The sequence below is a fragment of the Olea europaea genome, unplaced genomic scaffold (assembly GCF_002742605.1).
Source record: "Olea europaea var. sylvestris unplaced genomic scaffold, O_europaea_v1 scaffold4494, whole genome shotgun sequence".
Taxonomy (NCBI): domain Eukaryota; kingdom Viridiplantae; phylum Streptophyta; class Magnoliopsida; order Lamiales; family Oleaceae; genus Olea; species Olea europaea.
In genome coordinates this window covers 5064-21909 of record NW_019262800.1, presented here as the reverse complement: position 1 = coordinate 21909, position 16846 = coordinate 5064, and the positions used below count along the sequence as shown (strand labels likewise).

Below are 16846 nucleotides of genomic sequence, written 5' to 3'. Positions count from 1 at the left end.
TTGTCGTTTTTCAAGTATCTACATGCATATACATCTTTTTGACAAATGTATAAATTTGCAATACTCTGACTATTTTTGACTTCTTATGTTTGATTTTGTAGAGCCACTATATCAGTAATTACTTATGGGGGATACTTTCAAGAATATGGCTTCAGAATAAACCATAGAAATGAAGCTTCATGGACCTTAGAACACAAGCTTAATCTCTTGACAGCCACTGCAGAAATAGCTACAAGTTAGAAATAACAAGGTTTGAACATTAGCTTATTTATATTCAGGCAGCAGACATATTAATTTACCACATTGACAAATAATGTATAAATTCTTGATAAGCTAATATGTATAAGATGAATGGACCTCCTCAAAATTGCATCAGATTTTCAGTAAGTTGAGAACTCTAAATCATTTACGCACGCGCGCGCCACACATATATAATGGTAAATATGATGAGCAGAAAACTAAAGCTAAGAGAAATTTGTATGATCAAGAATGTGCTAGGCTTTGTTCATCTTTGACGCAAGAGAGCTCAATCAATGACCGATTACAATCCTCACTGACATGCACATCATAGCACCTTGTGTGCAAGTCTAATAATTTTGTTCATTCCCTTTGCCCTTTTTGAAAGGATAGTTCATTTTTATGTGTCGGGATGGGCATGGTTTCGAATTGAATTGAATCAAGAATCGATGAAATTTTTATTTTTTATTTTTTTTAAATAATGAAATCATCAGAATTGCACCGAAAGATTCTCGTTTGGTTTGTTTTCTTTCCGTAAACAAAATTCAAAGTAATTAATGCAAATAATAGTACAAGTTTTATCGCTAAAACTTACTACCCAATCTTTGTTTGGCTGTGGTTTATAATCGGTTAAATTATTTTTATTTATATATTTTGTGAGATTTTCAAGTACTATTCACTTATTTAACATTTATTTTTATCTAGCTATAATTTGAACCATTTATAAACAACACCTAAACATGCTTTGATGCAAATGACAAGTTCTATTTTCATACAAAATATTGGTAATAAAAATCATTTGCCATATTAACAAATAAGCACATCTAATTAAAAATTCGACTAGGTTTGAGTCAGTTCGCAGTTCTAGGTATTAGAATCGAAATTGAACAAACCAATGAATTCTTGATTCTAGTAACCAAAGCTCTATATATTTAATCAGAATCGATCGATTTCATTTCTTTTATCTAGACCTACTTATATAAGTAGTTTGAACATTAGTGTCAAAACCATGCACTATTCTATAATATGTAACAATGACATTTTATGCACTGTATTTAAGATAAGAATCTGCTTTTGTATAAGATTTTGTACGTGTCCAAATTTGAAGTGTGTCATTATTTTATTAGTGTGATGTGACTATCGAGTCATTGACAGAGATTTTGAACATTTTCTATTGTTGTGATTAGGATTAAGAATAACTTTCTATTTTGGCATAAGGACCACAATTTTCCGGGAAAATGACGTAAATATAAATTACATTATTCACTAGTATTTTAATTTATAGGGGCACAAAAGTAAATATTGTTTATTTGTGGCGAAAATAGGAGTATGTGGTATGGAGTCCCAAAAAGATGGGCACATTCCCAGAAGAATATTACGGTCCATTCAATGTTTTGCTTTATTTGATAAAGACATCCTTCTTAATGAATAAAACTCCAATAATTCCAACAACTTTACAAATTGAGAAAAATAAATTTAGACACTTCATAAATTATACATTGACTGATTGACAAAATACATCAATTCAGTATTTCAATAAAAAACAAAATTAACTGAAATATCAAACAATTATTATGATTTGAATTGGTGCTCGACGCTGTTAAGCATTTAGTTTTTTCTTTTCCGCTTCGTAAAATACTTATTGACAAAATTGCACGAGTTATCACGTATAGAGTAGAATAATGTAATTTCCTCCTTTTATTTTTGCAGTTCTAGAAAACAAAAAGTTGAGACATAATTAATTCGTTGTTGATAAGATCGACCATTACTAAGAATTGACAATTTGAATTAGGTGAGATTGTGACTGGTCATAGTTTTAATAATTCTTTTTATGGTCACGGGAAAGGGATTTGTAGGAAAGAAATGGAGTATTAACCTTATCCAACAATCAAGCAATTAGAAGGGGTTCTTTGTGGGCATTACAAGATTAAGACGTCAAAAAGTAATTAATCTATTACTAATTATGATGATAATTATTTTATTTTATTATTTTTGCGTAAATTGATTGTTTTCAATCATCTTTACATCACTTATTGCCATTAAAATTCAGTAATTTTTTATAGGAAAAAGCCACATACACAGGTCCTTTTGCACAGGGGCTCTCACATAGGGGTGGACCCTAAATATGGACTCCATGTGTGGGGTTCACCCCCATGTGTGTGCGCCTGTACAGACCCTGTGCAAAGGGGCCTGTGCAGGTAGCACAGTCCTTTTTTATAAATGATTTGTGTTTAATTGTTCATCATATTATTAATCATAATCTTCCTTAATAAAAGAAATACAGATTATTAAGTTTATTGAACGATTACAGTAGTTATATTTATTTCAGGGAGTTGTTAGTATATGAATGAGGGGAGTTCTAGATATTTTTAGATTTAACTTAGAGGGAGTCAAAACATTTTTTTGAAATTTCAATAGGAATTTTAATATTGATACCGTGTTTTGTCAATGTTGATATTAATATTCTTTGTTTCAATTCTAAGTTATTTATACACATAATATTGTATGCTTCTTGGTGTTATGCACATTCCACTTGCATTGTTTTACGTAACTTACATATATTTTTTAATTGTCAGTTTTCTCTGTTTATCACGTGATATTGATGTTTCCACGTATTTTAGCAAACATGTTGACAAGATGTTGAAGTAATTTTTTAAGAATTGAGCCTTTGGGTGGATTGTTAATAGATTTTTTTTTTTTTGACTTTAAAATAAACCAAGGTCGGACTCACATAGTGTCATGTGGGGTCAAATGATCCACAAAATTTTTGCCTTTCATTTTTTTTGTTTCAAAAAATAATTATTTTGATATCTTTACGACCTATTTTGACGCACTTATAGAATGTCAAATGAAGTTGAAATATTGTATTTTTGAAGTACTCATGACTTAGTTTTTTACTCATTAGTGGTGTGATCAACCATAACAAAAAGTTACACATCGTAAAAGTAGGCTGTTCTAAACTAGTATTTTCAGAATTTCGATAATATGTTAATTTTCAAAATTCTTTGTAATCATATGTTATCCGAATTTACACTATGTCATATAGAAGTTTGTTTCGAGAATTATATCGTAGTCATATCAAATGGTCCAGACGAATATCGAAAATATTAAATATTCGTTAAACATATGTCTCAAAAAGAGACGTCTAACTCACATTTTTTTAAAAAAATATTCAATTATTTCACTAGCTTTTATTATTTTTGCACAATAAATTTCTTAATATAATTTACATCATTTTATTAGAAAATTTTACATGAAATATGACCTCAAAAATTTTGGGATCGTTACGGATTAAATGTAAGTTGAATAGTTTTGAATTATATTTGTTTTAAATTTGAATTCTATTTACTTCCTGTATTAAATTTGGATTTTATTTTCAATTCATTTACTTTTTACATTCAAATTGATTTACTCGCAACTAGCTCATCATTTGTTAACGAAATGGGAAACAACTATACCAGTAACAAAATTTATTTAATAATATTAATAATGGTGTAATTATACAACATTTTCAAAGTATCAAAATACAAATTAACTTATTTTCATTAATATTATACTTTTTTAAAAGTTATATTTTTTAATTTTCGACCTACATTACAAATAGTCTGGATTCGCCTCTAAAATAAACGATATTGTCACGAAAAGTCAAAGGGGTAGTTTATTAAGTCTCGGTTATTCCTTAGACAAAATTAAAGTAATTGTATTAATTCATCTAGAACATTTAGGTCACAACACATTCAATTAATATCTATGTTAAAACAATCACAAATGTTCAGATCAAAACAATAAATGAATAAATTACACCAAATATGATTACGAAGAAAAATTTCAACTGAAGATTTAAAAAAAAAAAAAAACCTCCTGGTAAACTTGTCAGTAAATGATCTGCTAGAAAAGTCAATTTACAATTAGTTCAAACATTTTGCTAGAACTCCTGGGGTCTCTTTTCCAATTTCAAAACTTTGAAGGCTTAGGCGAAGGTAGAATTTTTTTTGGTGTTTAATCAATGATCTTTTGTGTTTTGATCTATGGCTGAGGTAAGAGATAAATGGTTATATATTTGGTCTCAAAGTATATTCTCTTGACTAAATATAAGGCTCAACCAATAACAATATTTGGGATGAATTTAAGAATTAAAGATCTAAGGATTGAATCAAGAAATCAATACAATGTGTTTTAGATTTTTCAAAGGATTTATTTATAATGTAAAATAACGAGGCTTTAGTACATATAATCTAAAGTGTTTGAGGTTGAATATGATTAGAAAATTAGCAAAAATCGTGAACCTATGTTTCCCAAATAACACAACCACTCGAACACTTATTGAGGTGCCAAGTGAATAGTCTCTAAACAGTTGTCAATATTTTCATTATATTTTTCTTTCCTGATATCGGATTGAAATGATTTAAAACGTGTTGTAAAGTTAACTCAAAGGGATACAATTTTTTTAGAAATAATATTTTTCTACTACAAATGTTTTCTATGTGAAAAATGTATCACAACCTGTAACAGATAATTTGAAGCAAAACTTATGTAACAATTTGACACTCCTTTGACTTTTAATTGTATTCCATGATCATATGTGATCTTATTGGGATATCTTTCACTCCTCCAAGGACTATGCTACAAGTTTTTAACTATTTTGACTTTAATTACAACTCAACTAACTCCTGATTTTGAATACGAAAATTGACAATTACAAATTTAAAATTTGCTAATGTACTAATTTCAAATTTGGATCTAACTCTCTCCCACTCATTATGGATCAAAGTTAAAATAAGTTACTTTGATAGGGCAATAAAAATTACTTAAAAATATATTTAAATTAAAATTAAATTTTTTTTAATAATATTTAAACGAGTACCCATGAAAAAAACATTGATATTTTAATAATGAATTGATGGTTGACGTAGTATCAAAGTTCAAGAAAACACTTGAACTTGAGTTAGTATCACTCGATTATTAAAAATTTTACATGTCAGATTTTGATGGAAAAAAATAAATTACTGCTAAAAATAAAATGTAAATAAACACGAGATATGTAGGACCTAAACTCGGAGACAAGATAAAAAAAAAAAAAGAAAAAAAAGAAAAAGGAATTGGTGAAGGTAATTTTGTCATTTACTACATTTAAAAAAAAAATATGAATAATGTTATCTAGGTTAATGATAGGTTGAATAAAATGAAAATTAAATAATTCTACCTATCAACATTAACATTAACCCAGTCTAAATAGCATTATTAATTGAAGATGAGTGCAATCTGAGTCAGACACACCAAATAAAACGATCAATCAAAACAATAGTTATACACACAATTCACTGTACTAGGAATTTAGAGAGAGAGAGAGAGAGACAGCGAAACCAAGAAAAGTTCACACACAATATTGGAGTTGCACAGATCCCAGTATCTCTCTGTATTTCTCAATTTTCTCTCCAAGAACTCCTCCGAGATAGAGGATTTAGGATTCCCTGTTTTTTGGGCCCCTATACATAGCATTGCGTAAAGAGAAATCTTTATCTTTTTTCTATTTTCAAGAATTGTGGATATGCATGTCTATGTATAGTAGAATTGCATGAAGCGGACAATTTTTTTTTTTTTTTTTAATCTGGTTAAAGCGGATTTTGGGTCTTGCTACGATAATCAATCAGGATTATCTGTTGACTTTGCCCTTTATTATTTTTTGTACTTTTGAAATTTTAAGTCCAAGCTGAATTTTACGATTTTTGAATATGAGTATGTGATTTTTTGGGTTGTGCTTATCTTTCACTTTTTATTTTTGTTCGCCGTTGAGGGGTGGTTATTTAATGTGATTTTTTTCTTAATTTTAAATTTGGTATTCGGTGCTCATTAACTGTATTCCAACTTGATTATATGGAAAAAGGTTGATTATTCAATGAATGGCATTAATGAAAAGTTGGTTTTCATTTTCTGGTGAAAGTGAGAGTATATTCTTACCCAATACTTTTTTTTTTAATTATTATTATTTTACAGCTACTTGCTGCGAGTTTAGTGAAATTTGAGATATTTTGAGCTTTGATTCTCTTCTATACAATATTGGCGTGAATTTTGAGTCTCTGCATCTTTGAAGAAGTCCTTGATTGAAAATGAGAACTGTTATTCAGTCTGTAAGACAATTTAGGTCGGCTTTTCGGTATAGACGGAACACCTATGATGGATTTTCAAAAGGTCCAGATTATTGGTGCAATAAAAATTTCCGGTCTGCATACAGCCTATCAAGAAAAGCAGATGTTTGTGAATGTAGACAACCACCACATATGATCTCCAGAGTCATGTTTGCTAATGCAGCTAATGTTACTCATCGAGGTTATGTATTATGATGAATGTGCAAGCTTATTCTTCTGATACGAGTTTCTCATATTTCTTGGTTTTTGTTGATTGCTTCAGTCTCAGAATTAAATCAATCTGGACCTCTTGTGGAATACGAACGGAGGATCAATGCTGGTGAACTTTTGGATGGTGATACTAGCCAGGTATGGGGATCATTTTAGTCCTGTGTAATTGTATTAGATCTTCTTTCGTAATTTGGCGGAACTTATGATTGCATTGGATTAAGTGATGGTGATTATTTTGGTTGAATGTGATGGAATTAATCTTCATTTTTTTCTTTTATAAATTTGGTGGACTTTCTGATTATGTTGGATTAGAAAATGCAAGTTTTACAGTGGCTTTAATGTGGATAGTTTGCTTAAATATGCATAAAGCTTGAATGAATTCTTTTCAAGGTTGTACTCAATAATCCTAGTAAATGAGAATCTATTCAGCAATGAAATTCTTTTAACCTGCTAAAATTAATGGGAAAAAATTGTGACACATTTAATTGAATGAAATGAATGCTTGAGCACCATTCAACTAATTTTATTAATGGAGAAGCTATAAATTTTGGAGTATAAAATCTACTTTCAATGGTTAGCAAATGATATCTCATATCTGTTTGATGAAATATTTTGTGCAAGGTCTCTTTTTCTATCATTTTTTTAACCTTTTGAGGATGTGCTGATAATGACTTTGCAGTTGGGCTCCTTAGCAGAGCTTCAAAGACTTTATGACGAGCTTGTTGAAAAGGCTAATGCTTGTAGGTTGGATCGATATGCTACTTCTGAGAAAGCTGGGAGGTAAATATTTATCACTGGTCGATATCTGGGCACCACGAATCGCCTTTGATCATCAACACGTTCCCTGTTCTCATCAATAGCTAGCTTTATGTCTTCCACTTCTAATTTATTTATAATACATCTTTATAGTTTCTGCTGTGAATTTTCAGGAGTAGATGGTTGTGGTCCCGTTTCATACCACAAGCTTCATATGCACCGGTGAAAGGACTTTATCTCTACGGAGGAGTTGGCACAGGCAAGACTATGTTGATGGACCTGTTTTTTGATCAATTGTAAGCATCAGATTTATCTAATCTTGCAAATGTAATTAAACTTTATCTTAGCTGTGTGCATTGATCCTAATTCAATAGATTATATAAGCACTATGTTTTGCAATCAATATTCTTTTACATCTTCCCAGGCCTTGCAACTGGAGGAAAAAGAGGATCCACTTTCATGACTTCATGCTGGATGTCCACAGCCGTTTGCAAGTATAAATGCTATTTTGTGTCCTCTATTGCTAATTTCCAGTAGATACATTGGGATGAAATGATGTTCTTGAACATGCATCTTACTCAACCAGGCCCTACATTCAGGCTACTAGATGATTTCATCTGCAGTAGAAGAAGTGTTTGGCACTTACATTAGAGACTTGCTTTTTCTTCACCGCTTTTTTCCCCCTTTATTGAACTTTTGGACTGTAGGTCGTTCTTTGAGTGGTGGATTGATTTATGAATGATAATTGAACAATTTATTATTATAGACTGTATTGCATTTATTTCTTGCTGGCTTTGCCCAGAAATAGGCAATATGCTTGGGTACTATTATAGAACTTCCAAATCGTTGGTTGAATGTGAGATTATTGCAGAAGCACAAGGGTGTGGCAGATCCTCTAGAAGTTGTCGCTGGAGAGATATCGGATGAATCTCTTTTGTTATGTCTTGATGAATTCATGGTATGTCAAGAGTTGGGCACAGTTCTTTATTTCTGTTTCTTCTCATTTAAGTGCATTTTGTCTTTCTTGTCCGAACATGTTAATCACGCTCCAAGATCAACCTTTAGGTGCTTCTAATAAAAGATATAGCAGGAGTGCCCGGTTTTAGTCATTGGACATTGTATCAGCGTTCTATTTAATTTCTTCTTGGCTGTTTATTTTTTCCATCTCGTCTTCCTTTTTCTCAGTCAATTAAAATCCACAATTGGCTCTGTTGTCTTATTAGGTGACCGATGTAGCTGACGCCTTGATCCTAAACCGTCTATTTGGACATTTATTCAGCGAAGGAGCTGTAAGTTATTTTGGCATGCCTGTTTTGCATTCTAGCCCTATATATTTATTTAGGCCTGTTATATAGCATAGTAACTGAGGATGTTGTGATGGGAAAATTGATAGATTCTTGTTTCGACTTCAAATCGAGCTCCAGATAAACTTTATGAAGGGGGACTACAGAGAGATCTTTTTCTACCATTCATTGCAACTCTGAAGGTATGTGAATGCCTGTGATTTCAGAGTGATTAGCAGCATTGCTAACATATTTGATAAGGTGGATTAGATAATACTTAACGATACTAAAGTAGAAAAAGAACTAAAACTCATGTCTATTGCACTGTCCTATACCGTGTAACATGCTGCTCGAAAGGTGTGCATAGCTTAAAGGCGAAAGTTTGCTCATTAATTGGCTATGGGAAGATATGACTTGTAGTTGGTTCAGTCTGAATTTGGTCGCATTGCATTTTGTTAACACAATATGGAGAAATTGCCCATAATCCACATGTTTTTCCCGAGATATCTTTTGCATTTTAGCCAACTTAATTGACCCAGTTAATAATCTACAACTTTCACGTAGGAAAGATGCGCTGTTCATGAAATTGGTTCGGCTGTGGACTATCGGAAAATGACTTCGGTGCGGCTTTCATATCCCAGTATTTTGAGTTTGGAAATAGTCTTCCTCTTTATATAGAGTACATTTCTATATTATTTACCATTCACATAAATTTATAAGATTTCCGAACTGATTTTAGGCACAGCAAGGTTTCTACTTTGTTGGCAAAAACTTATCCATCCTTCTTGAGCAAAAATTTCAAGAATTAGTTGGGGAATGCAAAGCTGTTCAACAAGAGGTGGAAGTCATCATGGGAAGGAAATTGCTGGTATATATACGATCTAGGATTTGCTTTTGTTCTAATGAAGTGCACACTTGTCTCTATACTTAGATTGACTTTTATTTTATATCTTGACATGTGAATTCTTTTACATCTTAGATTCCGCTGGGTGCCAATGGATGTGCATGTTTCCATTTTGAGGAGCTATGTGATAGGCCTCTTGGAGCAGCAGACTATTTTGGTCTATTCAGTAAGCCATTTCTTGCTTTGTGCTTCTCTGAGAATCTTCCACGCGATAGAAATTTAACTAGGTATTGTGTAACAATAGAGATGAATATTTCTAATCAGGCTTAAAGGCGTGGGATTCCATTGAACTCTGTCCAGATTGTGGCGGCTACTTTAAATTACTTGATTGTATACAAGAACCAAGCTAATTTGTCCTGATTGTGGCTAGTACTTTAAATTACTTTGATAGTATGCAAAGACCAAGCTATTTTGGCATGTTTGTTAAGACGAAATGGATAATACTGAACAGAATTAAAGAAGAAAAAGAAGCTAAAATCCTATTTATTGTCCTTCAATCATATCCAATAGTCAAAGTGCGTATATTCTAATTGGATTTTTCTCTCAAGATCCTTGGGCTACTAAGCCTGCTATCATGAGTCAGATGCTATCTGTGTTTCTCCAGTATTTTTTTTAATTGGTTTTACAATGTGCCATGCATTTTTTATTTTTTTTGTGTATTGTACGCGCAACACCCGCGCGCACACACGAACAATTATTTTACTGTATATTTACCAATTATTCTTTTTACCAGAAAAATTTCATACTCTGGCTTTGGAAGGTGTGCCAATTTTCGGGCTCCATAATCGGACTGCAGCATATCGGTTTGTTACTTTAGTTGATGTTAGTCCTTTACCACTTCTAGAAATTTTTTTTATTTTTTATTTAAGTTTGACAAGTTGATAAACTGACACCCTTTTGGATTCGAGATTCAAGAAATGATCCCTAGTATTTATTTGTCGTGATCATGGAATTGCTGAAGTGTCAAATTTAGAAAAGATATTTTTCTTGAAAATATTCTGTCTGGATCGACATTTATACTTGATGTGTACAAATTTTCTCATTCTCTTCCATAATATGTTATAATATATATTTCGCGCTATGCTTTTACAGGTGATGTATGAAAATAAAGCTAGATTGCTATGCACTGCTGAGGGGACTCCTTTTGAACTTTTTGAAAGAATCGTGACAGTATCTGATGCTCAACAAATGGCACCCCGAACCTCTTCAAGATCGAGAAAATCCGATGATTCTAACATTTGTGTGGATAATGAATTAGGCTTTGCAAAAGATCGCACCATTAGTAGGTAAGAGAGTTTCACACTCTTTTGGTTGAAAAGAACTTTGGACACGCTCTATGTCCTTTTTCTACATTTAGCAAATGATTGTTACTTGAAATTATAAACCACGTGCATGATGTTGTGCCGTTACCTCATTGTATTTCCAACTAAAATTCTTTAGCAATAACGTCTACTAAGACTACACCTTGATATGCTGATTCAATCCATCGACAAAAATGGTGAATGGACAATCTTGTAAATTTGGTCTTTTAAGTCAAATGAGTCCGCTCACCATCTCTCTGTGCACGAGCACTTTCTCCATGCTTGCCTGAGATGAAACCTTTTTCTTTCTTAAACATGCAATGCTCTGTTGCACCAAATTTTTCCGTTCAAATTGTATAGAAAACGGTAATCTGTCAAGATTCGAGTACATTCGATCCACAAGAGCAGTTGTCTGAACGATGTTCTGTCCGATGCAGGCTGACAGAGATGAATAGCAGAGAGTATTTGGAGCAACATGCTGCAATATTGGCAGAGAAGCTGGTCGTGCAGGAAAACGATAATGAGAATGTCCTACAGGCATAGCCCTGAATGAGTGAAGTATTGTTGTCTGTAAAATTATGCAATTACATAGCATAGTATGAGGCTTAGGAATCTGGTTCGATTTTTGGCAGAAACTCCATAAATGAGAGGATTGAGGCTGATCATCGTCTGGTTGGAAAAAATAAATAAATGAGTACTCGTCATGTCTCTATTTTAATAAACAGTTGTAACAATATTTATCAAATAAGGGCATTTTCAAGTTAAGTTCCAATTGACATTTGATTATGTTGTCTCAAGATTGTGCTGCCGCCTTTTATTTTGACAACTAAACTGAAAAATGGATTTTGAATCTTGTGACCCTTAACACTTTTACAGTTCGATGCTTTAGAGATATGAGACGTTCTTTTATACCGAAATTTTCTCCGATGACAGTGACATGCTATCTTGGTTGTTGTCTTTGTATTTTATATATAATAGGGAGTTGGAGACAAAGGCTATTGTTTTGAAGTAGACCATATTTTGTACAATCGTTTGAACAAACATTGAGGTTAATTTTGTTTATCTAATCTAAAATTGTTATATTTTACTGAAATAATTTTTTAAAATTTCAAAACAAACATTTTTCAATTTTCTATTTTAAGAAATATTTTTTCCAAATCAAATGCGTTTTCAACATCTTAAAACAAATTCTCAAAATTTTAAAATTTAAAATAAACTCAAACGTGAACCTTTATTTTCTAGCACTTCTGATTCCATTCTTGATGATGTTAGAATCTCTCGGCTCTACTTTTTTCAGTTTGAGAGTAGCTATCTACTTCACCAGCTGGATTATTGATTTTCGATTGTAGAAATAATTTGATAGAGTAAGAGATCAAACATTGAACTCGAATTAAAGATTAATAATCTATAATTCGAATCAAGAATCCGAACCAAAAATTGATACAAACACAAACAACATTTTCAACCATGTCTCGTATACAGTTTCTCCTTAGAGAAGATATATAGCTAATTTAAACGAAAGAAAGCACACTTAGCGCTGGAAGGAAATAGAATAGGAACCAGTATTGGGATCTTTGACAGCTTTGAAGTTGTCAGTGCTCATCCCAAAACGCCCCAGAATGCTATTTCCCATTTCTTTCAATTTCCCTACCAATCAACAAAATCCAAGCAAGAGAATTGTGAGAGAGCATGTATATGGAATCCGAGTTCCACTCTATATGAGCCACGTACACAATAAATTATGACTATATCATAACAAAACCATCTCAGGACACACATTAGCTACATAAAAATAGGGTTGTGCAAGCAATAGCAAACTGACTGCCTCAAATTGAGAAAATCTAACTAAAGAATAATGTAGCAAGCAAAAGAAGGACCAAATATAAAATGTTTGGACAATAAATCTAAAAAGACATTTTACAAAATAATGAACACAAGCAGCAGCACAAGTTAATGGTAATATATACATGCATACAATATCCTTACAAGTATTATAATGTTCAAATATTGCAAGTGCAGGCCAGTAAATGCTTCTGGGGTTCTTTATAATGCACCAAATGCACACATTAGGAAACCATTTAAAATTTACATGAATGAAATCTTAAGATAGATTGATGTGGAAAAGAATACTTTTATGCTCTCATACCAAAATATGTAAATGATACGCTGGCTCATAATACTTGAATAAAATTTCATAGGATGTATATTCTTAAGCAACTTGAATTTCTTTTGAATCACATCAATACTTGCTTAATCCGGGACAACCTGAGACCACCAATTTACTTTGTCGAAGTGGGCAAATACAAGCTGATGAAGTACCAAATTTCATACTCAGCATTAAAAAGTTAAAATGGCACATCAGGATATGTCTACAGAATAAATATCTCAAGATTGACAAATTATAGACAAGCAATCATATGTCTTGTTGCTCAAAGTACTAACAATTAGATCTCAAAATTTTTGGTCAAATGAACTAGGTTAGAGGCGAACTCAGAGGGACTAAAGTTTAGGAGCTCTCCTGTCCATGTTAAAGGAATAAAAATTGATTAAAAAGCATGGTCCTCATCTAAGTAGGTTTTTGACAAGGAAATCCATTCTGAATTATTAATGCTTTCAAGACTTAATTCAGGAAACATCAGCTTCTGTATCTTAAATCCTTTTATAGTATATACCATTGAAAAAACCAGTTGCATGCACACATTGCAGATAAACTTTAATCTTGCTCTCCAAAAAAGAAAACAAAAAAAGGAACAAAAACTCAAAAGAAAATCTTGTCCTCTTAACCGGTCAATTTTTCTTGTAATATCATATTTTCTATTAAATAGACAACCCAAACAATCTGATTTTGAAAATATCTGGCTCTTGGTTAGATCATTGATAGGCAACAGGAGAGACACAAACTTGGGTTGGATTTACCAACTTATAGAACTCAAACAGACCGTTGTTTTGAGTGATCTAGAATGGACAACTTAAAATCTAGTAAGCTATATATAATATTCATGGATAGGAGATCCATCCAATAAAATAAACTTGAGTGAGTGCGCATTTGCATCTGCTGTGCACTGAGAAGCCACACCAACAAGGTGCCATGACTTCCAGAGGCAGATAACGAACCACATTGTGATACCAATAGTTTAGAGACACAGATCCAACACAAGGGTTAGTCAGTGCGAGTGAGCATTTGCATCTGCTGTGCACTGAGAAGCCACACCAACAAGGTAACCTGTCTTCCAGAGGCAGATAACGACCCACAGTGTGATACCAATAGTTTAGAGACACAGAACTAACACAAGGATTACTTCACCCAGGAAGGTGGAAAACAATCACAGTATATGTACAGATTTAACTTATTTGAGCTCACCGATCATCTCTTCCTTCATCTTTTCACGCTTTTCATCTGCTAATGGTTTTAGCCGAATGATGGTTCTCCTAGCTTGGTCATTTGACTGATCCAATTCCAAGATTTTTGTCATGTCTGCAAGAGAAGAAAAATGGAGATGGAGATAAGAAAGCAATGAAAAGCGAAGAAACAAATCTAATACAATTACACGACTCATTAGTGACATTTGCATTGGACACTGGATTTATTTATACACAAGCGATGAACATGAAACCAGACTCAGTTTGCTCATCTAAACCTCCCACAATGCACATGTCTGAGTGTATACCCGCAGTCACTGGGAGAGGGGCAGGGAAGCCAAAAGGATTAAATGACACAGCAAAGAGAAGTAACAATAACTGTATCCAGCAAGTAACAATCAATAGTTTTGTCCAACTTTACCAGCAATAGCCTCTTCATATTGTTCAAGCTTTTCACGTGCCTCTGCTCTTCTTAGCAGAGCTTTTATGTAAGTAGAATTTAGTTCTATTGCCTTGGTACACTCCTTGATTGTTTCTTCAAATTTTCCCTGCACACCAGTAGAATCTCCAATATAAGATTAACAACGCCTTCATATGCATCAAACCAGAAGGAGAGAAACTTAAAAACAAAACAGTGAAACTGTCAATTATATTTGATTAGTTAACGCTAGCGATGAATAAGCTTCCAAACCTAATTCCACTCACACCCAGCAAGAAATAACGAAAGAAGAAAAAACTAATTTTTTTCTGCCCTATCTCAGTATCTCTAAATCTGCAAGGAGGAGGAAGGATGAAGGATGAAGGAAAGGCACATGTACAGTATAGAAAGGACAGTAGCACTAGAATAAAAATAAATTCAAACTCACGAATCATGATGTAGAGCAAAGAAACTGACTTCTTTCCTTTCCAACATCCCACTTTTAACACACGAAACTGCGCCTAAAATTAAATGATCCAAAAACCAGAAAAAGGGCTTTAACAAACATCCACTTTGGTCTTCTTCCGAGAAAACCAGAGCACCCTTTTTCGCTCCGCATTTAAATGAGATAGAAGAAAATTGCATGTGGATTATCAAGAGATGACAGCATAATGCAATGGGTTTAATTCTAGCAGTCAAATACCAGCACCATATCATTCTTACAGAAAGACCAAACATAACTGTGGACTTCATGGCTTATCCCAGTGTGGTGTGAGCAGACTGAGACAGATGGATATACCGTAAAGTTTTCCATGCCATGATTATAGGCTCTGTCCCAAATAAACCCTTAAAAACTTGTGCAACTAAAATGTTTGGGAAAAAATATTTTTATGGTTAAGTAGAGCAGATAATTTGAGTTGATTTGAGTTTCTTGTGAGAACCTAACAAGAGAACAAGACCAAAGCCACCTGAATTAGGTCCATTTTTTCTCAAGGTCCCACACTAATTAATGTTTTCAAACTCCTGAAAAATAGCAAGTTCGAACAAATTTCACATAGAAATTATTACTATGAAACCCATATCACGTTCCCATTAGAGACAGGATAAAACAAGAAAAAGGTACAAAAACGAGAGTCAAAACAGTTTTCTAAAATGTCTCTCTTTGCTCACCCACCAATTTAAGATGGTTATCATGAAGGACAAAAGCACCACATGCATGTTGAGTAACATGCTTATTATCAAGCAATATTTAAGATGCTTTATCAAGAACAGAGTGTTGGACACATCAGAGCTCTGATATCACAGATCTCAAGTGCTTACCATCATAGAAGAATAAGGTAATTGAAAAAGCACAGAACATAAAATATCAACCTTGATAAGAACATACCAGTTTGGAGAAACAAGCGGCTCGATTTGCATGGCAAATAGAACGTATTTCAGCAGAGTAGGGCCCATCTGGTGCAACTTGTATCGCGAGTTCATACTTTAACAATGCTTCTTCATATAGTGCAGATTTAAATAAAGAATTGCCCTCAAGTTTTGCATCATTTGCTTGTACCAAGGCTTTCTATTTATCAAAATGTGAAAAGAATCAAAAGGAAGATAATAGAAAATCGTACTGACTATTGTTATCAACAAGGTGAATTAAAAAATAAAACAGAACGAAACTCCTTGAAACCCATGATCACAAATTTAAAGAAGGAATCAAATAGGCATTAGATCAGAGACGGATTTGGGGGGGTAGCCCAGTCCAGTCCCAGCCCAAGTCCAAATTGTTTGGGAATTTTTTAATTTTTTCTTTGTACTAGCCCGGTTAAAGATTCACACAGCCCGGTTACTTCTTTATTTTTTCTTTGTACAAGCCCAATTTTTGAACCCACCATTTTTTTGAAAACCCAACTGCTAATGTTTTTCTTTGTTTTTAAAATCAAATAACCCAACCCAAATCTCAAATCCCAAATTCCAAATAGGCATTTGTTTAGAGTTCAACCCTCGTAATTGGCTCAAATTCTTATCTTGTCATTCTACAGGCCCAGCCTACAGAAGTTTTGTCTCTTTGTCCGTAAATTTTCTTCTTGACTGGTTCAGTTGTTTTTGTAATTCATAATTTTAGGCCCTTAGTTCTATTTTTAATTTTTTCAATATACCTTAGGCAAGGCAATGGGCTAAGAACCTGTGAAATGGATTGCGGACCCATCAGTTGGTGGAGGGTGTTTTTTTATTTTGGTTTT

General features: G+C 33.0%; 2 protein-coding genes across 4 annotated transcripts in view; one reads left to right on the top strand and one right to left on the bottom strand.

Moving 5' to 3' along the window:
• Positions 1–5515: 5515 nt before the first annotated feature.
• LOC111388053 (AFG1-like ATPase) lies at positions 5516–11620 on the top strand. 3 transcript variants are annotated; one of them, XM_023012717.1, is made up of 15 exons: positions 5523–5739; positions 6232–6564; positions 6646–6731; positions 7273–7373; positions 7523–7645; positions 7774–7843; positions 8221–8307; positions 8573–8638; positions 8743–8835; positions 9197–9253; positions 9372–9500; positions 9612–9702; positions 10270–10358; positions 10629–10822; positions 11275–11620. In XM_023012717.1, the coding sequence occupies exons 2-15, from the start codon at positions 6345–6347 to the stop codon at positions 11378–11380; spliced, it is 1512 nt and encodes a 503-aa protein (XP_022868485.1). In that variant the 5' UTR covers positions 5523–5739; positions 6232–6344; the 3' UTR covers positions 11381–11620. The 3 variants fall into 3 exon arrangements, with proteins under 3 accessions (XP_022868486.1, XP_022868485.1, XP_022868484.1); XM_023012716.1 differs by having other exon boundaries at positions 5523–6564; XM_023012718.1 differs by lacking the exon at positions 11275–11620 and having other exon boundaries at positions 5516–6564; positions 10270–10339; positions 10629–10720.
• Positions 11621–12198: 578 nt separating this feature from the next.
• LOC111388054 (tetratricopeptide repeat protein 1) overlaps positions 12199–16846 on the bottom strand; it is a 9439-nt gene continuing 4791 nt past the window's right edge. The window contains exons 2-5 of the mRNA XM_023012719.1: positions 16003–16182; positions 14619–14745; positions 14199–14312; positions 12199–12484 (exon numbers count right to left, since the gene is read on the bottom strand). Coding sequence (XP_022868487.1) covers positions 12369–12484; positions 14199–14312; positions 14619–14745; positions 16003–16182 — 537 coding nt within the window. The 3' untranslated portion in view covers positions 12199–12368. The remainder of the gene's footprint in view (positions 12485–14198; positions 14313–14618; positions 14746–16002; positions 16183–16846) is intronic.

Excerpts from the sequence above, each read along its gene's own strand:
- LOC111388053 (XM_023012717.1), top strand. The coding sequence starts at position 6,345 with ATGAGAACTGTTATTCAGTCTGTAAGACAATTTAGGTCGGCTTTTCGG. Across the intron at positions 7,646-7,773 it reads GACCTGTTTTTTGATCAATT|GCCTTGCAACTGGAGGAAAA; the intron begins GTAAGCATCAGA and ends ACATCTTCCCAG. Across the intron at positions 8,639-8,742 it reads ATTTATTCAGCGAAGGAGCT|ATTCTTGTTTCGACTTCAAA; the intron begins GTAAGTTATTTT and ends GAAAATTGATAG.